Here is a 22854-nt window from a genome sequence, read left to right as displayed (position 1 = left end):
TCCCTGGCTCTGCTCACCTGGCTGCTTTTGGAACTCCTTTGCCAGTTTGACCTCCTGGCGCTCTCCCAGGCCTGGCTCTTCCAGCATTCTGTCCACGGAGCCTCTTCCCAGCAACTCCTCCAGCTTGGCGCGGGCTGGCCGGACCTCCTCTCTGTTGGGGACACAGCGGTAGATTGGTTTCTCCCAGAGGCAGGGCTGTTCCTCCCCACACAGCCCTGCCAGCCTGCTCTGACTCTTCTCTGCCACACAAGGCTGCTCCTGCCCCTTTCAAGGACCCACAGACGCAAGCTCAGCATCCCCCACCCACCACAGTGGCACCATCTCAAGACATAAGCCATCCCCTCCTTTACTCCCGCTGCCCCTTCACTGTCCTTACTCTTCTGCATTTTTGCACTGCTTGACATCTCTTCCTGGGCTGCTGCCAAGTCCCAGTGCATCCATCAGGTCATCGTCATCATCTTCAAACACGAGCTCCTTCCTCTTCTGCACTGGGGCCGCGGTGTGCAGGGGCATCTGGACTGCGGGTGGCTCTGAAGTTTCAGCTGGGCTTGTCTTACCACCCACCCCCCCACCCCCCAAAGAAATCAGAGCAGAGGCCCCCAGACAAGCACCTGGGCTTTAGGTGAGGCGAAGAACTGAAATAAAGGCAGATATTCTGCCCTGGATTAGGGAAAGCTCGCAGGAAAGGACTAGAGGACCCCGATAAGAAAACCCCCTCGGCGACAGAGGCAGGGGAGTGTCTCTGGTTCAGGAATGAGATGACGCCCTCAACTGCATCTCTCAGTCAAGGACCCAGACCCATCGCCGTACCCTGGACCCTCACCCGAGCCCGCTGCCCCCAACTCTGGCCCCGCATTCCCACCACAACAAAGCACCGACGGGAACGCGCCCCAGGCTACCCACCGCGGAAACTGCTCTGGGGTTTCGTAGCCTACGGAGAACGATAAATTCCCTCGTTAGAGAAAGGCACGGGTCTGGCTGCTCCTCCTCAGAACACGACGCAGCCAGGGGCAGGGGTCTCCAGAGCACCCCACAAACAACAGCAAAGCCCCTCCCGCCCCCGCTAGTTGGGAAACGGCCCTTCAAACGCCCCAAGCCCCGAGAGACCCCAACCCCGGCGGCAGCGGCGAGCACAGCCCCTCCCGCCCCCGAACCGAGCGGCCGGCGCAGCACTCCCCGCACTCACCACCGCGGCGGCCCGGCCTTCCCCGCTCTCCCGCCGCCTTCCCGGCTCCTGCCGCTCTCGCCTCCACCGCTCCCTGCAGGGGCACAAGAGTCTCCTCAGCGCCCGGCCCGGCCCGCGGCACCCGCCGCCTCCGCCGGCCCACGCGATCTCCTGCTCTGCCGGGGCCGCTCTCAGCCCGCCCGGCCGGCGCCGCGCTGCTCCGCCTCGCCCTCCCGCTCGGAACAAGGCTCCGGCGCTGCCCAGGAGCCCACGAAGGAGCGAGTCCCGCCGCCGTCCCGGGGAGCCCCTGCCGCCGCTCCGCCTCGCCTCGCGCCCAACGGCCCAACGGCCGCCGCTCCGCACGCGCCGCGCTGCCGTCCCGCGCGGCTCTTAAAGGGACAGACACCCCCGCGGGCTGAGACAGACCCTGGACACCGGGAGACGCTCCAGTCGGACACCCGGGGGACGGGGGGTTTGCTGCACCCCCAAAACGTGCCTTCAGAGACAGCAAGCTGCCGTGGGCACAAATCAGCAGCCCCACGGGGATTTAAAGCCCCGTCTTGGTGTTTCATTGCTAAAGGAGAATCACACTCTCCTCCTCGCCAGCCACCCCAAAAGCAGCTGAAGCAGGAGGTACCTGCCCGAGGCCAGGCCCTGGGGGTTACAGCTCGAGGCCAGCCCTCGGGCCTGCCCAGTGTGGCAGTCGCTGGTCCCAGCGGCACCAGCAATTCCAGCCTGGGCCCAGGAAAGCCCCGAACACCCCAGCTGGCACTGCCCAAGGGCTCCTTCTACAGCCTTCACCAAAAGGTGACGGTTTTTATGAGGCACTCCTTCAAATCAGACTGGAAACCACGATCACAGAGCACTCCTTTCAGCACTCTTCAAGAACAGTGTAGCTCACGTGTCATTACTTGACACTGAAGTCACTTATCCTCGAGTGCAAGAGGCTCAACTCTTGTGGAAATGGCACCATCGTGTTTTGTCCAGAGATGGACAAATCCTCACAAGGACGCAGGCCCCTTTGACAGGGTCGGAACGCTGTTTGCTGACCACGAGACACAGCAAGTCAGATCAGGTTGTGGCATTCAGGTAACACCGCTAACAGCAGCAAGAGGAAAAAGGAGTGTACAATATCCTCCCCCTGGATGGCATTTGTCATTACATCACTATCTACTAAAAAAAAAAAGAGGGAAACAGCTTTAAAGAAATTGCTTCTATGAATTAAAGCTCCTGCTGCCAGACACTATTGTTAAATCTTTGCTGTTGGCGGTGATGAGCCTTTGTTGGCCTGTGAACCATAACAATAGACAGCAACATGCCACAGACAGCTTTGCTCTGCCAGTTTTTCTCAGGTGGTTGAGAGCTGCAGCAGAGGCGAGAACAGCTGGGGGATGGGGTTGGCTGCTCTAGAACACTGCAGAGCAAAGCCAGAAAGCTCAGCCTAGAAATAAAACAAATAAAATCCAACTAAATTTAAGGCCTTTTGAATACTTCATTCTACTCCACCCATTTCATTAAACAAGATCCACTGAAGGCAATGCATGAAAGACATTTTGTCTGAAAACACATCCTTGTAATTTATTAAATCTGTACATAGTTAGCCAGTACTGTTTAACATATTTCTAGCCTGCTCCTCCATCATCCCTCCTCAGGTCAGCAGTCTGCTCTATTGAACAAAGGGAAGGTAAAGCCCTTTGCCTCCTCTGGTATCCTGAACAGCAGCGGTTCCATTCGACCTGAAAGACTCAGCAGCCAAAAGGCAAGTTTAATTATTTTATTTAAAATGAAACATTTATTTCTGTTCAGCTACTGCATGTAGAGCCAAACACTGTGTCTGATCATTGTTAGTGCCAGGAAAAACTCATCCAAGGAAACTGATCCAAAATTAGAGATTAACAGATACCAAAGCTGCCAGAGAACCAGCTTCTCAGATGTTGCCTCAAAATTGCAGGATTTGGGTTTATGCTGAAGCTTTTCATCATTTTAAGATCAAAGTTGCGCTTATCTGTTGTGAAGAGAGGTTTTATTGTTACTGGACAGTTACTGGTTTTGAAAAACAGCAATGATTTTGCCTAGTTGTAGTTGCACTCATTTCACTGGGCATCAGGAGGTTCTGTTACAAGCTAAATCTTCCACCTGTTAAATCCAGACAGCAATGTGCAAGTCCCAAGTCAATATAAAAACAAAACTAAGCAAATTGGAGAAAGCTCCTTGGAAATGCATGGATAGGAAAAAAATCTGGTCATGTCACTTGGGATTGTCATCTGCTTGAAGAATGCCTTTAAAAAACAGAGGAACATCCTAGAACAATCTGAAGACCAAGGACCTTGGTCAACTGATTTCTGCTGTCAAATACTGGCTTCATCATTCCAGGTCAAATTTGCAGTTTCTACCACTACATGTGGTTTTTCACATCAAATCACCATAATTAAAGTTTGTAAAGTGCTTTGAGATAGTGCTACAAAAATACTAACTGTTAAAAGAATGGCAGAACATCTATTATCAGCATGTAGCTGATTAGTTCTACTTGTTTTTTTCCTCAGAGCAGCATTAACAAAAAGAGTAAGGTGCCAGTGCTAGAGATGGCACACAGGCAAAAGGAGTTTCTGCAGGGCAGTGGAAGGAGGAGGTGGTACTGGAAAACATGAAGATATCTTCTGGAAAGATGAATGAAGCAGAGCTCCAGAGAAGGACGGGTATTTATTTCCCAGCTACATCAGGGAAGTAGTGCCACATGCAGACTCATGTGCACAAAGCTATGCAGGAGGCTTTAGATAGCATTAACTATTTGCCAAACAAGGAGAGAGGTGGTGCTAATCTTAAAAAAAAAAAAAAATCATGACATTGATGCTTCTTGGGGGTGGACATAACTGCTCATTAGAAGCTATTACCTGAGGGCTGTTAACTATTTAGTAAAATAAAAAAATCCTGCTACCTTTCCAGTCGACAGTAACTTCTCTCTAGTTAGCAGCTTCACAAAAGCAATCCTTGTATGAATCCATAAAGCTTTCCCAGATTTTTAAAAGGTTAATTTTACCATTATAATTGCACTTTAAAAACAGGCATCAATCCCTATGCACTCTCCTCAAACACCTCCTCGATTTATAAAAGTGGAAAGAAATGCTACAATTAGTCACTGTCCTACAGCTACCAGGATTTGAAAGGTTTGATTTAGGTGCCTGAAAAAAAGGATGAAAACACCCAGTTTTCAGGTCAGAAGAAGCGTGCATTTAAAAAAAAAACCCAAACCAGCAGGCTTCACAGCTTGGCTTGCATCGGCTTCAGGTGTTTGTGGAAAGACTCATGAACCTGTAAGAGAACAAGAGAGTAGTTACAAGGTCAGACCTGACCTTTAAAACAATTTTAGCTCTTTACATCTTGCAGTGTGTTTTTATACTAGGGAAATTTTAATCAGAGGCATTTTGGGGGATTTAAGCCAGCTAAATCCTATATTTGAGTGTCTATATGACACAAAGGATGAGAATATAAGACAGAAGAAACAGCTTCCTCACTACCTTTCTTGTAAGAAAAAAGAATGCAAGACATCTTATATCCATACAGACAATTCTCTGCCATTTTAATTCCAAGAAAACTGGCAGAGGTCTCCTAAGGGGACTGTAATTAAGCTCTTAAGCCCCACTGACTTCAGAAGCACAAAAAATTGAGCAAGTTCTGGTGGGATTTAAATGCAATCACAGTCTCTGGCAACCCTTTGTAGCAGATAGTCTGTCCAAATCAAATAAAGGCAGTAAAGACCACCAAGACAGGACTTAGAGTTCTGTTTTGGCTGATGGAGAGGGACACTGACTCTTCCCAGCAAAGTTTCTTTTATTAGTTTAGCTGTAGCTACAGCCTTAGGGCAGATATGCAACATCTGACACTTAAGTACTACATGAGATCAATTTATTTTCTTTTCCAGACACTACTACTGCCCGAAGGCACGGGAAGATTTGCCAGAAAACAGGTAGGGTTTTCACAGCTACTGTTACAAAGCAGAATTAACAGCAAGTGATAATTTCTTCTAAATTCAATGAGATTATCCCATTGTTTCTCTAGTGAGACTATCACTTCCTCCCTCAACTGAGAAATGCAAAAGTATCCCACAGGGATGCATGTGAGCTACACACCAGAGAGTAACTGAAGAACAGACAATGAAAACAGACAATTAGGTTGCTAGTTTTGGTTTATTACCACTACTGACTGTTCTTCCCCCTTTGTCAATTATGCCCCAAGATCACTGGATCAAAATTAAAAAACCCCAAATTGGGTTTGTTTCTCTGGACACATGTGACCTAAGATAAATAAATAAAGTTTCTTTACCTCTGTTTTGTTCAGTGGGGATTTCTTTGCCCACTCAAACATGTTCTCGTAGACATTGCCATCATACCGGCCAAGCACAGATCCAAGATGAACATCATGAAAGTCAAAGGAGTCTACCAGCGCCACCGCGTTGGGACGAATTGTAGCCAAGAGCTCCTTCACATGTTGGTTCACTTGAGTAATTTGGGCATCAGTCAGAATACCTGCCTTGGGGGGGGATGGGGGTGGGAAATTATCAGAAAGTATGCAAGTCTCAAGAACCTTCCCTCCCCCTATGGTCTAACACAGATCAGCCTTCCCACACACCAAAATGCAGCAGTTCCTAACACACTAGGGTTTTTTTCTACGTGCTAAGTTAGTATATTGCCAATTTGCCATAGTGTACAGGCAAAAGGAGATGCCTAGCACAGCCCACCATACTGCTTAGCTATTTAATCTTTGATGGGAGACTAATTTTGTAGTATGTTAACTTCAGAAGCAAGTTTTCTTGAAGAATGTGCCTATGTGTGTATTAAATTCTTCCTGGTTTCAGGGAACTTTTTGGTAAGCAGCAAAGAGGAAAACATACAACATCTACCTGAAGACAAAACAGAACACTGCTGCACAAATACATTCTCAAACTGAAAGAATGAAAAGAAGTAATGCCTGACAATTCAAACCCATTCACTGAAGGATGGGTTAAGGTTTGGAGTCCAATATTTCCCTTTTTGTGCACTAATGTAGCAACACATACAGGCCCCCGATGATGTCTAACTTACATCTCCTTTATTAATGCCTTGTTTTTTAATATACACCACCCGGTCACTGACTGGAAAACATTTAAGCTAACCTAGACAGACACTATGTTACCATTTATCATCCAACTCTGTTTCTGGCATATCACAAGGGAAACTTGACAAGAGCCTTCCATCAGACCCACACTGCTGAAGGCCTTCTGGAAGTCAGACCTTACATCGAACCATTCGTGCAACTTTGCATTTAAAGCATCTTTGTAAACAGTGACTCTGGGTCTAGAAATTGAAGTGTTGGAGAAAGACACCAACCTGCAAGAAATCCCCTGTGTTCTTACTGATGCCATACAGCGCATAGAGGAGACACAGCTCAGTCAGGACAGCACGGACAGCTGCATTACTGACCTCAGACAGCTTTGCTGTGAAAAGCTTCACTACCACATAGTGACAGTGTGCCTACAAGAGATGAAAGGAAGGTGAATCAGGTTCATGAAGAGAAGCTCTTACAGTCTATTTCTTTATCAGGCACATCACTGACCTCAGACGCTCTCACAAGATCAACAGAAGGTTCTGTTCCAGGCATCCTCCTTGCTCCTTCTGTGGTTCAATTCAGCTTGCAAATTCTTTGCTGCAGCTTCCACAAGCCTATTTGATAAAAGGTAGAAAAACAGGTTATACAGTAGTAACACCACATTAACAAGATTATGTACATTGAATTCATATGCATTTCATCTAACACATCAGAACTCAGAGGTCATGTGCCACAACTGAATACATTGCCTGGAGTGGGCAGTTGTGGCTCTCAAACCCCCATCATCACTGCAGCTGGAACACAGCTAGAGGGGTAAGATGACATTTGACAGCACATTTTTGGTGCTTGAATACTTACTTGCAAGTAGGTATCTGTTCTACTTTCACACTTCCTTCACCACAGGCTTTAATATCAGGGTAGTTTCTCTCCAGATAGATCTCTGAGTAGTCTGAACAACGTTAGTATTTGTATGCTTGAATACACTTTACATTTAAATTAAAAAGAGAGATATCAAAGTGGAAGAGAGCAGAATAACTAGGCTATGCAGAGGCTGTAGGTAGCCTCTTGTAACCTCAGAGCACTTAGCACTGTAGTGGTCTGAGGTAGTAAAGTGTGTCATTTCTTGAAAACAACACATGGAGCCAAGCTTTACAGACCACATCTTAAAAATCTAACACTAACAGGGCAGCGCATTGCTACCATCTCCCCAAGACACACAACTTTACTGGTGCTTAGTTCAGTCTGGCCTATGTGAACTCACCGGGCAGCACGTGCTTTGTAGGCCTCTACCAAGCTGACAGGATCGTTGAGCCGCACAGTCACAGCCCTGGCAGCCACGTGCTGTGGCTGAATGCGTTGCCTGGAGAGATCGTTAAGGTAGGACACCATACCGGTAACCTGCTGCCCAGAAGTAACTTGGGTGTAGCTTTTGACAAGGAACCTGCAAACAGACACAACAAATAGCAACTCTGATCTCATGAGTTGTTTGAATGGAGAGAAGTCATCTTATCTAGGGTCAGACTAGCAAACAGTTGTAGGCATATACTTTTCTGTCAAAAATAAGGCAAGAGACAGAAGTGTGAGACAGCAGTTTCATGGTAATAAAGGATACTCTTCTGCTCACCCCTTCAGCTACAAAGACCATAATGCCAAGGCAAGAATGTCTCTGTAGAGAAGCTACCATACCTTGCTGTCTGCAGCATCATGACTGTATTTTCTCCCTCATAGGTGCAGGATGGGGTGAATGTGACATAGATGTCAGGAATGCCACTGCAGCGAGAGTAGCCATGCCCACCACATGCCATCCGACACTCCTCAATACCAGCGTTGGCAGTCCAGGAAGTGAATGCCTTCAGCCCTGCTGTCAGTGCGTGGAGCTGATGGACAAAAGCAAAGCTAGGTTAGATTTCTTAATTTTCCATTCTCAACTTGCACGCATACATGCTAAGTACTAAAACGCCCAGTCAACATCATCCTTCCGGTGTCCCACAGGGTCTTGTTTTTCTTGTAAGGACTCTTTCCTGAGCTGAACTATTTATATAAAAGCCTCTCTACATGTAAAGATTCCTTCTGAGTACCCCATCCTTTCTGTCTCTGCACATTATATACAAGACTGTTTTTAATTGCCTATTGCCACACTTGGGTTCTCAGATAGAATCCCTAACTGAAAACTTGACATTTTATAACCCTAACCTCTCAGTATAGTAACTTGGATTAACACACCAATTCCACCCTAGTAACTTGGAAGAACAATCAAGAAGCTACAGCACAAGCGTAAGACCACTTAACTTCACTCAAGCAATACACCATCATTCTTGGAAAGACACCTTTTAAAAAAAACAATCTCAGTAGCTTCCTCACTGTGCATCACTTCCTGTTTTTTTTGGTAAAGGCCTGCTAAATAAATAGTGCAAATAAAGAAATAAGAGTCACCTGCACATACTGGTCTTGAGATCTCTGAATCTAAAGAATTACAAGATGTCTCATGAGCAAAACCCAAAAGGGCTTGCTGCCTTTTCTCCCATGCTGTAAAGAAACCTTACATAAAATCAGAGGACACACTACCTCTGGCAGCTCACTCAGATCCCCTTCATTGATGTCTCCACTAATACGATGATAGGTGTTTTTAATGTAGGCTCCCACAAAATGAAAAGCATATGCTGTCGCCAGGAGAGGAAAGAGTTTGTATTGTTGGGTCTGATAATCCAAGATCTGGGGTTCCGGTTCTCTAGAGCAAAATACAGACAAGTAAGTATGCCAGTAGCTAGCAAACTGCTGCAGAATTCCTATTTGACTCTAAGTAGGTTCTCCACTTGGACAGTACAAGCTCTATCCATATCAAGCCAGACTCTCTTAAGACCATACAGCAAAAGCCTCTGGCTGGGGAGAAGGCACTTTGGCAGTCAAGAATGAAAAGATTACTCCCTTCTCAGGATGAAAGTGTTCTGAAATTATCAAGTCCCAAAGCAAACATCAACCACAGTTCCTCTTCTCTCCAGTATCTGAGAATTTTTGCTCAGCACTTAAGGCTGCTCTTATTTCACCGTGCTCACCCTGGCTTTAGCTCAGACTGGTGTCTCACTGCACTGTAGCGGATGGCAATGGTACACGCCCGGGACAGGGAACGAGCTGAATCGCCCACAATGAGAGATCGGATGAACACCATGGTCCCATAGGTCAGCTTGTCACTCAGTGGTTTCACATAGGTGCCATCTGGTTCAACCTACCAAGAAAAAAAAAAAACACACATACAAACAACAGCCTGTTGATTTTTAAAGTTTCCTCCCTTTTACATGTTCACATCTCAATCTCTAAACTCATCAAGTAGCACTTACAAGCAACCTACAATCTTGGTACCTATTCAAGCACACAAGTACATCTGAAGTGTCCATTACTAACAGCACATGCTGAAATTCACTGCTTTACCTGGGCATATTTCATCAGCATGTTCTCCCGAGGAATTCTGAAGTTGTCCATTTTCAAGTAGCCATTATCCATTTCATCATAACCGAATTTTGGCCCAATGTCACCCACTGTAATACCTGCCACAGACAAAGCCACTTGCATTAAGGAATAGGAACTAAACACCACACAAGAGCTCCAATAAAGAGACTGTTTAGTTTTCTAGAAAGTCCTGGCATCGTTAAGAATAACAGCTGACTAGGAACTTAATCTCTTTGATGGAAAAGTGGAAATCAAAACATGGAGATCTCCATAATTTATAGCAGTCCTACTATGCAGTCACTGGGGAAGCTGTCTCTAAAGATTTTTGCACTCACTTCTAGCTAGACAATGATGAAAGGGATTGTTTTCCTTTGAGAAAGTAGGACATGTTGCCTCACAGAATGCATAGTGGGACAGAATCAAATCCCAAAGTAACCTTCATATTGAAAGTGTGACATGAAAGCTGACTTAGCGTTAGTTCAGTCATAAGACTTCTTTGAGCCCTGTGACCTACTAACTTCTCACTGAAATTAGTTACCGAAATAAGCCACATACATTAACAAGAGACATGCAGCTGCATAGAGCTGGAGAGAAACAGATATAACATATTCCATGAGTGCTAAGTTTTAACATTAATTTTTACCTGGCAAGGGTTCATGGGTGCCCAGCTGCCGTATGGGAACAATGAAGGCATGGAGCCCTTTGCACTGGCCCTGAGTGTAGAGCTGAGCCAGAACAATGGCATGGTTCGATGTCTTTCCAACTGCAAAAGAAGTGGGAATCAGAAGGAAAAAACAAACTGTCAACATACTTATACATACAGAGTTTCTTACCTTAAAGCAGGATCTGAGACTACCTTAACTACATCACGCGTTAGAAAATCAGATTTACAGCACTGGTTAACATCCAAATTCAAGAGCTAGACAAGCAGTGTTGCTCAAGCCAATGAAATTTGCAAAATACGATTCTCTTGACTATACAATACCAAGTCCTTGTCAAACCTGCCAGTGGAGCTGAAGGAGGTATGAAGATTTTGATATAACCAATCAAAAATTACAAAATCCATATGGCATGACTGATTCTGAGAAACATCCACAGCACACATATAATCCAAAGCTTAGTAGGCTCTGACAAGTCTGTGACTTGTTGTGCAAGATTAACTGCCTTTCAGCCAACTCTCTGGATCAACTTTCAACCATCATTCTGTAGCTATAATACATGACATCCCCTCACAAAGTTTTTCCATACATCTTCCAGATTTAGACACAGTGATGCACTTACGTCCACCTGGCCACCACTTAATGGAGGTCACAGTGGGGCTGTTGAGGATGAATTCCTGGGTAGCAGGGTCATACGTAGCTGTAGTTTCTAGACCCCGAAGATGAGTTCCTGAAAATAAGTAAACACGTTGTTTTGGAAGAAAGTCAGTCACAAAACAGAGACAAGGACAGAATTGGACAATGGAAAGTTGAACTCCAGTAGTAATGTACAAATCTTAACTTAGCTTTTAGGATATACAGAGGACTAGCTATCAACCAATTAAGGAAGAACAAGTGAGAGGCAGACCATATTCTGGGACCTGAAGCCAATTCTCAGAAAACACGTTGTTTTTTTTTTGCCCAGTGGTCTAAGACTAGTTTTCCAAGCACCTCCAATCTGACACCTCTTTGCTGTTAGACACCAGAAGCCCCTTCTCAGTTAAAAAGGTCCAGAAAAACATGTTCACCTGAATTTCGCTAAAATTGCAATCTGATTAAATTGCAAAATAAGAATAATATACTTTTCAGCCACAAGATCAAATAAGTACTACCCATCATCTCTTCATTCCCTCATCAGGCCTACATTTTCCTCACTTGATGGAGCAGTTTCTCCCAAACAAGACGATCCATAGCTCCAAGACAGCAAGTAATGGCATGCATGTGCTAGGGTACTGATGCAAGTAGATGAAGAGACTAGAGACTGCAAAAAGATGAAGGTAACAATTCCAGGAACACTCTTTGTCTTCTGCCTCCAACTCCTTGCTTCACACACACTGTCTCAGTAGTGTGGCATTGTCCCTGCACGTGTAAAAGGAAACCCAACTCACTGGGCCTACTTGCTTAAACTAGACTCTACACAAGAGCTTCAACATGAAAAAGGATTATCACCTTGATGCAATCACGTTTCCAAAGCATGGAGTTAATGGTAGACATCCACAGGCAGCTTAACACAGACTTACTTTGCTGGTAAAGGATCTTCAAAACTCACTAGTTGCCAGAGATTCTCCACAGACTTGCAGTTACTTTATGCTTCATACAGTCTCTACATTTCACTTCAGAACAAAGGTGAATCTGCTCAATTTTTAAAAGTAATTCTCATATGCAACTCTCAGATGTCAAAATTAAAAGTTTCCCAAGGCATAATATCCTCCCTTTGAAACTTGGATTAAAAGTGTTGCATTCACAATACTGCTGGAGTTACCAAAATCCATTTCAAAGCTTGAAAGCAAAATAACGGCAACAAAGAACAAAATCTACTTGAGACAGAGAATTAAAAAAAAAAAAACCAACAAAAACCCACAACAAAACCAAAACCATTTCACAGTTCAATTAAAAAGGAAACATGGGGGAATAAAGCTCCCCACAAAATATGAGCATTGGAACAAAGTCATTGACATGTTCTCTGATCCAAGGTCAGTTCCAAGGTGAGAAGCAATTTTTACATTTTTTGGCATCTCTTTCAATACCTTAAAGCTCTGCCCTTCTGTCATCACACTGAATGTTAAGTAGAGCATAGCACAAATCACACGGGAAAGAATAGTAAGTGTAGAAATGAACAGATGTCATCAAGTTGACATCAGTACAGCCATATGCAATAATCTATACTGGTCTGAATGGCACAAGAAGAGCACTTGGGATTGCTCATGTATAGAACTACAGACATCAAACTCTCCCATAGGAGAAAAATTAAAAAAAAAAAGGGGGGGAAGCAGCATGTGGCATAATGATGTATTAAAAATTTCAGACACAGTCCACTTTTCTCTCTAGCCACAACTGCATGTGTAAACACTGTGGGGTAAACACACACCATTTTTCCCAGGCAGGGGAATCCTTTGTACACAAAGCCATTCTTAGAAATAGCATTAGTGAATGTACTGTACCATGTCCCATTTCAGTCTGGGCATAAGTGCCAATGATCTCCAGGTTCCAGGCAGGCATGAAGAAGCGATCCTGCTGCTCTGGGGTTGCCTGGGTGAGAAGAGTGGGGAGGAACATGCCCAGATGAAGGTCCAGAGGCTCAGGACGTCCACGATGAATAAAGCTGTGAAGAAGTTTCATGGGATGGGTGTGAAGGGGATGTTAGGGGAAGGAAGCAAGCATGAGGATTTGTGGTGAATTCAGGAAGAGACAAAAAGAAAAAAAAAAAAAGATTCGTGTGTAAATCAGAATTCAGCAAGTGTATTTTAGAAATCCAGAGCACTGTCCTTTTCTCAGGCTTGAATAATAAGGAATTACACTTACTCTGAAATAAAAATGCTGCAGTGTATTTCTTTCTAATCATACATAAAATGCACTGCCAACAATCCCATACTTTTGATGCACTATGATTGATTAAAAAAAAGGATTAATCTAAACCAAAAGACAGACCAGACCTTCACTACGGCTTGAAAACCAGAGCATCCCTAAATTAAGCAGTCTTGAGTCAGAATGTCAGCTTGTTGAAGATGTGAGCTGGCTGCAGCCTTCATCCAAAGATACAAAGTTTTACTCCCCATGGTTTGAGGGTACAACCTGACAGTTCATCAAGCTGAATGAGCTAGGTTTTCACTGAACTTTCTTTTTTTAAAAAAGGAAAGTTCTAACTGTCTGTACTATCTACCTCACTTTTTATTAAAGGTCAGACACAACTAGCATATATTACAATCCAACTCAACTCCCTTCAACTTTTGCTGTTTTTAAAAGCTCTCTTAAAAGGACAGTGCTCTGCATGTGTAAGTCAAAGTGGTGAACATTAACAACCTGGCAAGAAAGCTAACATTTTTCAACTTGTAAATCACCAGCACAAAGTATCTCCAGTTAAACACGTTTCATTAGAATTACTCTTCAAGTTCTGTCAAAGAGGGAGCTAAGTGGTCTATTAAGCTTTTTGATATAAATAATTAAATGCCTTTAAATATTGATAGCTTTGAGTATTAAAATAGTGGGCATACAGATTGAGGATCAGTATCTTCTGTACAAAGGGTGTCCATCTGGCCCATTAACGTATAAAATAATGTAGTTGGTCTTTAACAGGAATATGTTAATATATAAATGATATAAATAATATTAATATATACATGAGATATGCATTATGGAAAGAGCACCGATCTGAGTTTAGCTCAAACTCAGTTGGCATTCTCATCAAAGTGGGAAGAACGTATTTTTGTGTTACCTCTAAACACCCATTAATATGAACTAGTTCTATTCCTAGAGCTTCCTAAGAACTGCGGTTCTTTTCTTTGATACTCTCAGGCACCTACAAATAAATTCAACCATCTAATAATCCCAGCAGCAATGTTTTCTAAGCTTTTTGACTGAACAGTGACCAAGCTCAACAGAAGGCTAATGGATTACCAGGAATATCAGATTTTAAGTGAGTCCAGTACTAGTGAGAAGTACACAGCTCACAGTCAAAGACTGAAAGAAAATCCTTATTTACTAGCAATAGCCATAAACCAGGTAGAAACAGGACAGTATTTTATGCTTATTACTGCTTTTTGTTTTCTTTCAACCCTGTGCTATTTGTGCTTTTTATTTCTTTTTGAGAGACTTATTCACTGTGGAACAGGTTAAAATCAACACAGGCTATCAAGCAGGTACTCACTAAGATAAAATTGAGTAACTACTCATCCAGGCTAGGATTCAGTTCAATAATCCAGAGCTCTGTTTCCCCCATCACTAGTTTCTAAACATTAGGATTAACTTAAGCAGAGTTCAGTGACAATTACCGCAAAAGCTTTACTGATGAAGTAGTTAGAAACTCAACATTCACAGCAGGAATGCCAAATGGTTGCATTTTAATTATGCAGCATGGAAAATATATTTACCATTCTATCGCCATATGAGTTCCATTAAGCGTCAAAATACTAATTCTATCATCAAACAACATGACAACTACAAGCAAATCAGACCATCACCAGGCAAGAAAGTGCAATGATCGAATATGAAATACCGAGTAAAACAAATCACTTTGGTGTGGATGTGTGTCTGATTTAAAGAAGTTGGTGTGAAAAAGCAAACAAGGTCAGCAGGTATTTAGTGTTGCCACTCAGTTGTCTCAGCTTCTGGTGTTGAGCTAGGTTTGCTCACATCATCTCTCCCAAGCACAACAGATGACAGGGTTTCCCTCATTGTACCTTCTACAAACTTTTCAGCTACCAGGAGTAGCTGTAACTGAACAGCCAGGCAACTGGCATTAACATCTAATTTCTGTGATTGTTCAGACTTGTACGTATCATGCCTTCCAAGTTTGGATGCCAGCACAAGCACTAGAGTCTTTGATTTGTTCAACTATTCTTGCTGATATTTAGTAGCCATAATTCCAGGTTCTGGGCTAAAAGACTGTTTTATGATCCATTAAATGTTCTTCCATTTGAAGAAGTGAAAGTTGTTTTCAACAACAGTAGGAGTAAGATGTTTTTCTTCTTTGAAACCAAGATCTTTCTGTGAAGTTGTACAGCTGCAATAGAGTAGCATCTGGAAGAAAAACGCTAGGGGCAAAGCATACCTTACTTTCCAAGACAGAAATGCACAATCTCACCATGCTACATTGCATCTAAAGTATACTTCTGACATGTTTATGCAGGCGAGATACATGTGCCCCAAATTCAGGCAAAAATAAAAATCACAGAACTGTTGACTGACACATTCCAACCAGTTCAAGTGAAATTCAGACTCCCAGGGCTTAGAACAATGGTTAACAACTACAAAGTCAGTGATCAGCTAAGAGGTGCATTCTGGAAAAGACCAAAATTAACTGTGATTTTTCGGATGTGAAATGAAGCAGCTGTCTGACTACAGGGCAGGAAACATCAACAGATAACCAAATCATTTTATCTTTCCCCTTTTAGATTTACCTAGGGAACATTATCAATTTACAAACTGGAGTTACAGAAAAGAGGTTACCCATCGATCCCTGAAGGGAACTAACCATGTCCCATTTCGGTCTGGACGTAGGTGCCAATTATCTTGACTCCATGGGCCAGGGGCAGCCATTTCTCCTTCTGAGCATCAGTCGTTTGGGTCTCTAAGGTTTTTTGAAACATGCTGAAGTGGAGACCAAAAGGTTCAGGAAAATTGCCCAAGCATGTTCTACAGGAGAGAAATAGAGGGATCTGGATCTCAGTCTTACTGTGATCCTGAAATGCTTTCCTCCAACTGTAGCACAAGATAAACATTCTCTTTGTCTATTTCAACACTTTTTTGTCCCACAAACAACCTCCAAATATAGAGGTATCAAAAGCAATGCTAACGGGGAAGTAAATGTTTCTTTCATTTTCTTCAACCCATGAATCCTGCTGTTGCTACGCAACTGGAAAAATATTATTCTACAAAGATTCACAGGGAACTTAAAACATAGTCATGAATTTTCTCCCCCATCTCTCAGGCTTGGTGGGAATAAATCCCACTGCTGCTGGTAGCCTGGAATGAGGCCATTATTAGCTAGAAGCACTAGGTATTGGAAATGAAAAGGCTTCTTAGGTGACCAAGATCACTGTAGCTCCTTCTATCAGTTGTGAGATCAGGAACTCACCTCCGATTAAAATTACTGTTACAGGCTAGTGATGGAACGGAAGGAAAATCAGACATTTTAGGTGTGCTTCATCAAAACAGAAGTTATTTCATGAGAGAAAGCTCTATTAATTTAGTAGCCAAAATGGCAGGCAAAGTACATTTTCAATTAAAACAAGCTTTGTAACACAAACACGCTGGAAAGTTTTGCTGTATAAAAGCTATGTAGTAAATGACAGCATCTTCCCTTCAACGTTCAGCAGTGAACAGTTATTTCATCTTTAATCTACTCTATACAATTGCTTATTCCATCCAAACTCTAAGATGGAGGAGGAAAAAATGAGCACACTGCATGAACACCTACATAAAAGATCTCTCCCACCTATCCAAGACACCTACAAGGGAAATATATCTTTCCATCTTAAGGTATTAATACCTGTCCAGGAAGCACATTTAAGTTTGTTGCCAACACAGATCTGCATTGCATAGCAGATGCTATGCATATAGTTTAGCAAATTACAGCAGTATTGGTGATTGGCCTTTTACACCACACCTGGAATGAGTGCTTGGAAGCAGAGAGTAAATAATTGATAATTCAAAACCAGATTCCTGTACAAACTGTGAAACACAGCCTTAGGGTGAGAGAAAGCAGGAAAAGGTTCTTCAGCACCAAACTGCATGTTGAAGACACTTATTTTAAATGAAACAGTTTTTAAATGGACAAGACTGAAGGAGCCATGGGTTTTTCCAGGAGCAAATATTGTAATCAAGTAACTTAATGCTGATGATTAACGTATTAACTGTGCTTTAATCTGGTGTGAGTGCAGGTACAGTGTCTGGAGTGTTCGGAATCGATGCAGAGAGTTCTCTTTACCAGAAAATATTCTATCATCTACAGCAGCACATGTTTACAAAGCCAAAGTTATCAGGGTGACCAAGGGCTTAAAAATGCTACAAGTACAGTGAGATGGAATATTTTTCACTATTCTTGTGGTTTCCTACATGAGTTATTCTTTTAGTCCAGGACTCAGAGCAATAGCAGCACCCTCTACTTCCTCACTGCCTACAGCACAATTACTGTTCATCTACTCCTTGGGCCCCAAAAGGACAAACCTACAGGGAGAAAATGAGCACTGACTTTGAAATACACTATTTCAGGGCAGCTTGGGAAGAGCTTGAACAGTTCTTTGTGTGTCTTTAGGAGCCACTGAAGAACTTGTGAAAAAGGTGCAGCACATGCTTTGCTGTCAGAAAAAATCAGGTCAGACACTGCTTCTCTGAAGGTAACACTCCAGAAAAAAACCTTAGAGGTCACATCAGCAACTTTCACCACCTATCAGTAAGTTTAATTGCAAGTGTCAGATATTTCATGCTTAACTAGCACCTTCTCTGATAGGAAAAGAATGACATTTTGCAAGCAGATACTTTAACATCCCTGTGTCAGAAGGTCATACTACTTCACTGACCAAACATGCAGCATTTTAACAGCTTCTTGCATTAACAACGCTGAAAGCAGAACTGAAAGCCAGCTAATTTACAGCAGAAACTTCATCTCTGCCTATTCCACACTGAATGATTAGGATTTTCTTAACATGCCTTTTAACAACTTGAATGACAAGACAGAATCCTTGACACAGGGCAAAAAGAGGACGTACTAGCTGTGAAGGGAGGAACAACCGGTTTTACTTCCTTCTTTTTCTTTCTCTGAACTCCTACTCCTTCCCCTCCCAATTTCTACATTCCCACTTGGCATTTCCCACTCCCCATACAGCTTGTTCTCCAAAGGCTGCCCTGTGTAACTGTTCAAGTACTTTACTACATCAGGACTGAAGGCAGCTAGCTACACCTAGCACTAGCCATTTGATAAATGGCCAATGAGCACCCTGTGGGTCTGAAGTCAGACTTGCTACAACAATCAGTGAGTTAAGGGCTGCAGTTACAAATCCACTTACGGGAGAAGGACGTGTAGTAATAAGCTACTTTAGCAACACAGATCTTTCCAAATTTCACAGCAATCAATGCCACCCACATAATAAAAGGCACTTGTATTTCACAGGTGAGTTTGAAAGTGTATCTATCAGTGAACAGAGTACAACCGAAACAAAGTCTATGTCTTGAGACACTCCAAAGCTAAATGAACAATTGCCAAGACATTCTCAGGATGCAGAACTGGGTCACAGAATGAGGTCATTTACTTTAAAGCAAAATCTGCAAACAAACTTCTCTAGCTTTTTGCAGTTCTTGAGGTAACTCTCTCAAGAAACAGCAGAAGGACTGCCTCAGTGGAGAAGAAGCAAGAGGTATGTCTGACCTGTGCTTACTGCACTTCAGAGTCAACAAATGCTATGGTACTAAACTCCTTTCCTAGCTGTATCAAAAAACCCAAGTCAGATTCATCCACTCCAAATTAGTTTAGCAGTGGCTAGGAGGATCCCACTACTGTTTTTCTGGTTTGATTTGCTGAAAGATACTCCTGGCCCTAACTTTAGTGTCAAAATAGAAGTTAGGACAAATTCTTAGAAGGAAAGTACACATTCATTCAATGCTTATGAACATAGGAATCATCTGTTGACTTGCAGCTCTCGGATCCCTTCTTCTGTGACACAGCTTCTCCCAACCATTTTTCACTTCTTCATGTAATCCCATTTTCCTCAATGGTTATTTAAACTTTAATGTAAATTAAAACTGACCAGATTGCTCTCTTCAAAGAGCTGTGTAGCATTACATGTCAGAACAATCTCCCATTTTTCATGCTGACTTACATTTTGCTTCAGTTAGACTGTGAAAAAAAAAAAGCTTAAATATTGGCACTTTAAGGCTGCTGGTCTTCAAAAGTTGTAGTCACAGCAGCAACTGCAGCACTGACACATGTTAAGACACAGGAAGAATTGACTAGATGAGAAGCAATTAAAATGGCTTCTAAATATATTTAATAGATCCTCTTATGGTTTTGAGTGCAACAAAGCCCTTGTGGAAACAGGGAGAAGGAACATTCAGTTCACCATGTCACAACAGCATCAATTGTTTAAGCGTAACTCCAGGACAGCTGAAGAAAGAAGCATTTCTCCTTGCCTGTTCATAAATCAAGCTATAAAGTCGCTCAGTCATGATGCAAAGCTACCTAGTGAAGTTCTGGTAATATACAAAAGCTACAGGAAAACAGCTAGCTCAAAATTCTCAAAAACTGCTTATGTAAAGAAATCTGTCCCTAGTGTTAGCACCAATTAGTATGTTTGAATGCGCGATAGAAATAAACTTAATTTTGCAAGTTGAGTGGAGTTCACCAAGTTGTTTTTTTTAAAAAATAAAATGTTTGACACTCAGCAAGTCAGAAAGTGGGGACAGATGGTAAAATACAAAAAAAAAATAAAATCAAAGGATGAAAAAAAATCCTTTCATTTCTTACATTTATTGAGAAGCAGAAAGACAATATCCTCCCTTGCAAACACCAGACATTGTAGTAAAGAACTCAAATCTAGAATATGAACAGCATCCAGTTCTTAGAGCAAACAAACTTCACTTGTAGTTAAGAAATATATGTACTGCTCTTCACTCTTCTACATAGTACTAGATGAGACACTGGAAAATACAGTCAGACTACAGTAATTTCAATTTTATTTTGAAATCTTGAATGTCTACAACTAGAACTGACTCTGAAAAAAGTAAGTCTTCCTCGTTTCAGTTGATTTTGGATCATGAATTCTGACTAGTCACATCCACCTCTTCATATCACCTAAGATACAGGTGTATTATTTGGTTCCTATATGAAATACTAAGCTTTTACTCAGTTAAAATTAAGAATTGCTGACTTCCAAATAAGTTTATGGAAAGAAAAAACTAGAATCTATCATTTGACTGCTTCAGAAAAGTCCTGTTTTCATAAAATATTGTCAGTAATGCTACCAAAAGACAGCATTTTCATTGAAAGCTTTGTTGAAGTTTGCCAGCTGGTATACTGGATCGACTTCTCTGAATTTTCTCCATAAACATAATTAAAGAATCTTCCCTATTACCTCCAATAATTGTTGTGAAGGAAAAATTAATGATTAACTTCTGCCATCAGTACCTGAATCTAATACAGTCACTGAACTTTTTTCTGGTTATCACTGTCCACTGATGTCAATTTTCAAAATAACATATACTTATTTCCATGAGAACTTTCATGACATGGGTCAGTGTATACCAATTTCTCTGAAATTAAAACTACAGCAGACAAGATGATTTCAATGAACTAGTCCCAGTACTCATGACCTGAGGCCAATGACAGGTTTTCTACAAATCTAGTCAGAAGAGGTTTGTGATTCTACTGAATTATTATTTAAGTGCTGTGTTCATTTAATGTGCCAGAGGATATACTCATAGTATTACGTCCAGATTTCTAGACCTGTGCAATCTGTTAAGCAGTTTCTGTTTGATTATATCAGAATGAGTTTGACTGATATATTTCCCCAACTTAGTTCCAAGTCAGAACTAAGTTCCCTGCAAGCTGGGAGGAAAGAAATTTAGATGTAAAGATAGTTTTATTTTTATTAACTTAATCCAAGGGTAACACTACCAGATAAACAAAAGGTCAGATACAACAAAAAGCCTCTAGATGAAAGGGGAACACTACAGTACCAGGAGCTTGAAGGAGTGAGACAGGACAGATAGTTATAAACAAGAACTTATAAACTATCTTAGAACTTATAAACTATCTTGGAACATTTTCAAGTATGCCTGCAATGCAATTTTATTAGGTTCAAGTGCAAAATGAAGTAATCAGCTTTAAGAGATTTCATTAGAAGCTGCAATCTCATCAGATCTATAAAGATTCAAAATATTTCAATATATTTTTTTATTCCTTTTGAAAAAAAAAAAAAACCAGAGTACAAGTCCCATTTTTTACTTTCTGCACCATACATTATAAAGAGGGTGTTATTATTCATGGTGCATTTCTAGACAAAAATCTAAGAAAACACAATAGTCAGGAAATCAGGGTTTCATCTGACATTCACTGAAGCCCAGACTTCAGTGGGCTTTCGTACAGCTCTTTAGCTTCCTTTGGACAGCAAACATAGGGAAAAAAACACAACTCTAGTGACCTTGGTGATGATCAAAGTACATACAAGAAGCAAACTCTACAACTAGATACCTTTTAAACCAGTAGATCTCGTCTGGATCAGCAATTCCATGTTCTCTTAACTTCATCACCATCAGAGAGCTCTTCCTGATGGCTTGCTCATAACGTTGGCTACGGGACAGGAAGTTCAAATCCTCGTGCTGGAAGTCAGGGTCATTAATAACTAAGGCCTCTAGGGACAGAAGAACAAAATAAACTCAGGCTCGACAGTGAGTGAGGAACAATTCAGCATTTTACTTGCTGTACCTCAAGCTACAGATATCAGAAAATTAAAAATAAAATTAAAAGCTAATGAAATTATTAAAAAGTCAGAGGTCTTGGAGAGGGAGAAAACAGAAGACTCTCCCATTCCACACATAAACCACATTTTAAGTTAGGAGCACTTTGGACTTGGCAGAAGGTTAATTCACTGATGCAAGACTTTCAGGCCCCTCAATAACAATCTCAAATCCTCATCGTTACTGCTGGATCAGACTGCCTCATGAACTTTGATCCCCATACAGCTCCTTGCAGAAGGGCACAGCTATTATTCCCACTGTGCTGACTGGAAGCCAAGGTATCGCTGACTTTCTGTGTCCCCTTTGGCACGCAAGTTACACAACACCAGCCTCTGACAGTCCCACCCCAGCACAGGCTGGCAAGAAGATGGAGGTATTTCATTAATATCATGGTAGTGGTGGGTGAGAAGCAGGTCGTATCTGTACTGCTGGGCAAGAGCACACCAGGAAGGAAAAAGAAGGGAAGAGGGCCTGAGAGGAATGCCCATGGGAAGCTGCCTCTCACCCTCTGGAGGAAGAGGAAAGACAGCGGAAAAAGGACATTAGTTTATTAGGGCCACCCAAAATCGTCGCTGGGAAGGGGAGAAGAGGGGGGCCAGAGACATAACACTGCTTCTGCTCCCCTCTAACCCATTAGATAAAACCCCTTTCCTTCAGGCAGCCCTCTCCACCTACAAATCCTCTGCTCGCAGCTTTCCCCTCTCCCCAAATGCTCCTCCCCACACCCTCTCCCCTCTACAGCCTGCCTCTCCCTCACACCAGAGCCTCCTTGCGCCCCTGCGGGTCCCCCTCTCCCCACAACTTCCTTCCTCCTCACCTGCCCCGGGGCTTCCCACCTCCAAACGTCACCAGCCCCCGCCCCGTTACCCCGGTCTCCCTCTCGGGTCTCCCCCTCTCCCCACAGCCTCTCCCCTCCCGCGGTTTCCCTCTCCTAAACCCTCCTCCTCTCTCACAGCCTTCCGCAAGCTGCCTCCCCCTCCTCACAGCCCCCAGCCCGGGCCCACTGCCCCTGTCTCT

The 22854-nt window shown here is 42.6% G+C and overlaps 2 protein-coding genes across 2 annotated transcripts in view; both read right to left on the bottom strand.

Moving 5' to 3' along the window:
- Positions 1-526, bottom strand: part of FBF1 (Fas binding factor 1) — a 22867-nt gene extending 22341 nt beyond the window's left edge. The window contains exons 1-2 of the mRNA XM_026861277.1: positions 377-526; positions 18-151 (exon numbers count right to left, since the gene is read on the bottom strand). Of these exons, the coding sequence (XP_026717078.1) occupies positions 18-151; positions 377-513 (271 nt within the window). The 5' untranslated portion in view covers positions 514-526. The remainder of the gene's footprint in view (positions 1-17; positions 152-376) is intronic.
- Positions 527-3173: 2647 nt separating this feature from the next.
- Positions 3174-22854, bottom strand: part of ACOX1 (acyl-CoA oxidase 1) — a 20672-nt gene continuing 991 nt past the window's right edge. Inside the window, 14 exon segments of the mRNA XM_026861276.1 lie at positions 3174-4474; positions 5486-5692; positions 6529-6672; positions 6755-6781; positions 6783-6861; positions 7509-7688; positions 7934-8124; positions 8813-8975; positions 9301-9470; positions 9674-9789; positions 10335-10454; positions 10973-11080; positions 12831-12991; positions 21572-21731. Of these exon segments, the coding sequence (XP_026717077.1) occupies positions 4424-4474; positions 5486-5692; positions 6529-6672; positions 6755-6781; positions 6783-6861; positions 7509-7688; positions 7934-8124; positions 8813-8975; positions 9301-9470; positions 9674-9789; positions 10335-10454; positions 10973-11080; positions 12831-12991; positions 21572-21731 (1877 nt within the window). The 3' untranslated portion in view covers positions 3174-4423.

The sequence above is a fragment of the Athene cunicularia genome, assembly GCF_003259725.1.
Source record: "Athene cunicularia isolate RWA chromosome 18 unlocalized genomic scaffold, athCun1 chr18_part1, whole genome shotgun sequence".
Lineage (NCBI taxonomy): Eukaryota > Metazoa > Chordata > Aves > Strigiformes > Strigidae > Athene > Athene cunicularia.
Note: the sequence above shows the minus strand (reverse complement) of the source record. Positions and strands in the feature narration are given on the sequence as shown.